The 2,025-nt window shown below is 43.0% G+C and overlaps 1 protein-coding gene across 1 annotated transcript; it reads left to right on the top strand.

Moving 5' to 3' along the window:
• Positions 1–108: 108 nt before the first annotated feature.
• LOC120227626 (acyl-coenzyme A synthetase ACSM1, mitochondrial-like) lies at positions 109–2,025 on the top strand. Its single transcript, XM_039225703.1, has 2 exons — positions 109–267; positions 1,724–2,025. Exons 1-2 carry the CDS (start codon positions 115–117, stop codon positions 1,808–1,810), a joined length of 240 nt encoding a protein of 79 aa, XP_039081634.1. The 5' UTR covers positions 109–114; the 3' UTR covers positions 1,811–2,025.

Genomic DNA, 2,025 nt, shown 5'->3' with positions numbered 1-2,025 from the left:
GAAATTGGAAATATGGAAACTGGTCCTGTTTTTTGCAAAGGCTCAACTCTCAACTTCTTTTTCCATTTACTTAAGAGGCATTTGCTTTTTCATCTATACAGTTGGTTACCACTCATGCTGAGCCTCCGCTCTGGTTCTACACTGCAGGTGGTGAAGGCATTTATTGTCCTGACCCCGGAATACCTCTCCCATGACCGGGACCAGCTCACCCAGGAGCTGCAGCAGCATGTGAAGTCAGTGACAGCCCCATATAAGTACCCGAGGAAGGTGAGTGAGGGCCCATGGATGGGATGGAGTCCCCGCCATGGTTCCTGGGCTCTGCTGCCCCAAATCCCCTCGTGTGGCCTGGGTGAAGCTGATGTACCAACAGAATGAACATATCCTGATGCAGAAGCAGCAGTTCATCTTAGGGATATGGGGGAACCAACTTAGTCAGATGGAACCTTTATCCTGTGTCAAAAACATGGCTGTCAGTTCTACGTAAAGAAAAAACATGAGACAAGTGCCCAGAGATGAAGATTCTTTGTAATCTTTCAAAATTTGAAAAAGAAATTCAGATCAACACCCTCCACACATTTTAGAAACATTATTCCTAGTAAGAAATACGTTGAAAATTGCAAACCAATACATGTACGGATACATAACAAATAGGGTTAACAGAGTAATATTTATTCTAGCAAGCAATACATTCTACTTCATTTGTTTTCAAGGCCTTGTGGAACCTATGGAAATGTTCAGGAACAGAGAAATGATTACATTATTTTTGATATTTAATGTTGTCCTATAATTTAAAAAGACAATGCAGATGTTTTACTTGCAACATCAAAATATCACAATATCTCATTAAGAGACAAAAGCAGGCCATAAATGAATATACATAATATCCTATTTGTTGAAAAACTCTTTTTGGAAGGATACATATGCTATAAATTTAACATTTTCTTCTTTTGTAAGAATACATTGCTGCATTTTCTGAATGTTTACAATCAGGACATAGAGTTATACAGCTAATATTTTTTGAGCATTCACTATGGGTCACAGACCCTGTACTCAAAGATTTACATTTTTTTGTTATTTCCTGTAATCCTCTTAAAACCTGAGATGGTGTAACCATCCATTTTTGGAGTAGAAATGGAGGCTCAGAGACTCCCAGTAAATTGCCTGAGCTTGGAGTTCATCAAAGGATGGAGCTGGAAGTGAAATCCATGCGTATCTGACACGAGATCATGCTTCGAATGTTAGGCTGTGCTGCCTCAGAGAGAGGAAAACAGAGGATGCATACCAGTTAGGGTGGACTAGATGTTATTGTGGGTAACAGATAGCCCCCAAATCTTAGGGCCTTAAAATAAGGGAAGTATCTTCCTTGCTCATGCCATGTGTCCTCCATGGTCCTCCTGGGAGCGGGATAAAAGAGCACCACCAGTAACTACCAGGTGCTATAAGCGATGGACAGAGAGGTGATCAGACTCAGTTGTTCCCAAGTGTTGTGTTCGAGGTGGCACACTTCACTCCCACTCCCATTTCACTGGTCAGAACATGTCACAGGGCTGCGACCAGCTTCCCAGGTCAGAGGACAATCTGACGTGCTTGGTGGAGCCTAGTGAGGCCACCAGGTGGTGTCAGCTGTCTGGAGGACTGCGCAGGGACAAAGGAGGGATGTGGGGCATTGTTAGGAAATGACAGCAGGGCTAAGTCAGGACATGTTTCCTTCATCCTCAACCAGGTGGAATTTGTCTCAGAGCTGCCCAAAACCATCACTGGCAAGATTAAGAGAAGTGAACTTCGGAAAAAGGAGTTTGGTCATATATAATCAGCAAAACACTCAGAAACCACTGTGTGATCTTGCTCTAATCCCAGGCTGCCTCAGTTTCCCCACTGTGAGCAGGGGAATATAGAGCATTGTTTTGTCAGAGCATCAGGAGTGTCCACATTCTAGGTTTCTGGTTCTTTTCAGTTAGCATCAGCTATTGCCCTCCCTTCACATCCTTGGGTCATTTCTCTGATTGTGGCCTGGTTAATAAAACA

This window comes from Hyaena hyaena, unplaced genomic scaffold, assembly GCF_003009895.1.
Source record: "Hyaena hyaena isolate Hyena2069 unplaced genomic scaffold, ASM300989v1 scaffold_2591, whole genome shotgun sequence".
Taxonomy (NCBI): Eukaryota; Metazoa; Chordata; class Mammalia; order Carnivora; family Hyaenidae; genus Hyaena; species Hyaena hyaena.
This window is presented reverse-complemented; position numbering and strand designations above follow the sequence as displayed.

Bases quoted from the DNA above. Each gene is read 5' to 3' on its own strand.
- LOC120227626 (XM_039225703.1), top strand. From the start codon at position 115: ATGCTGAGCCTCCGCTCTGGTTCTACACTGCAGGTGGTGAAGGCATTT. The intron at 268-1,723 runs GTGAGTGAGGGC...ATCCTCAACCAG, and splicing joins CATATAAGTACCCGAGGAAG to GTGGAATTTGTCTCAGAGCT.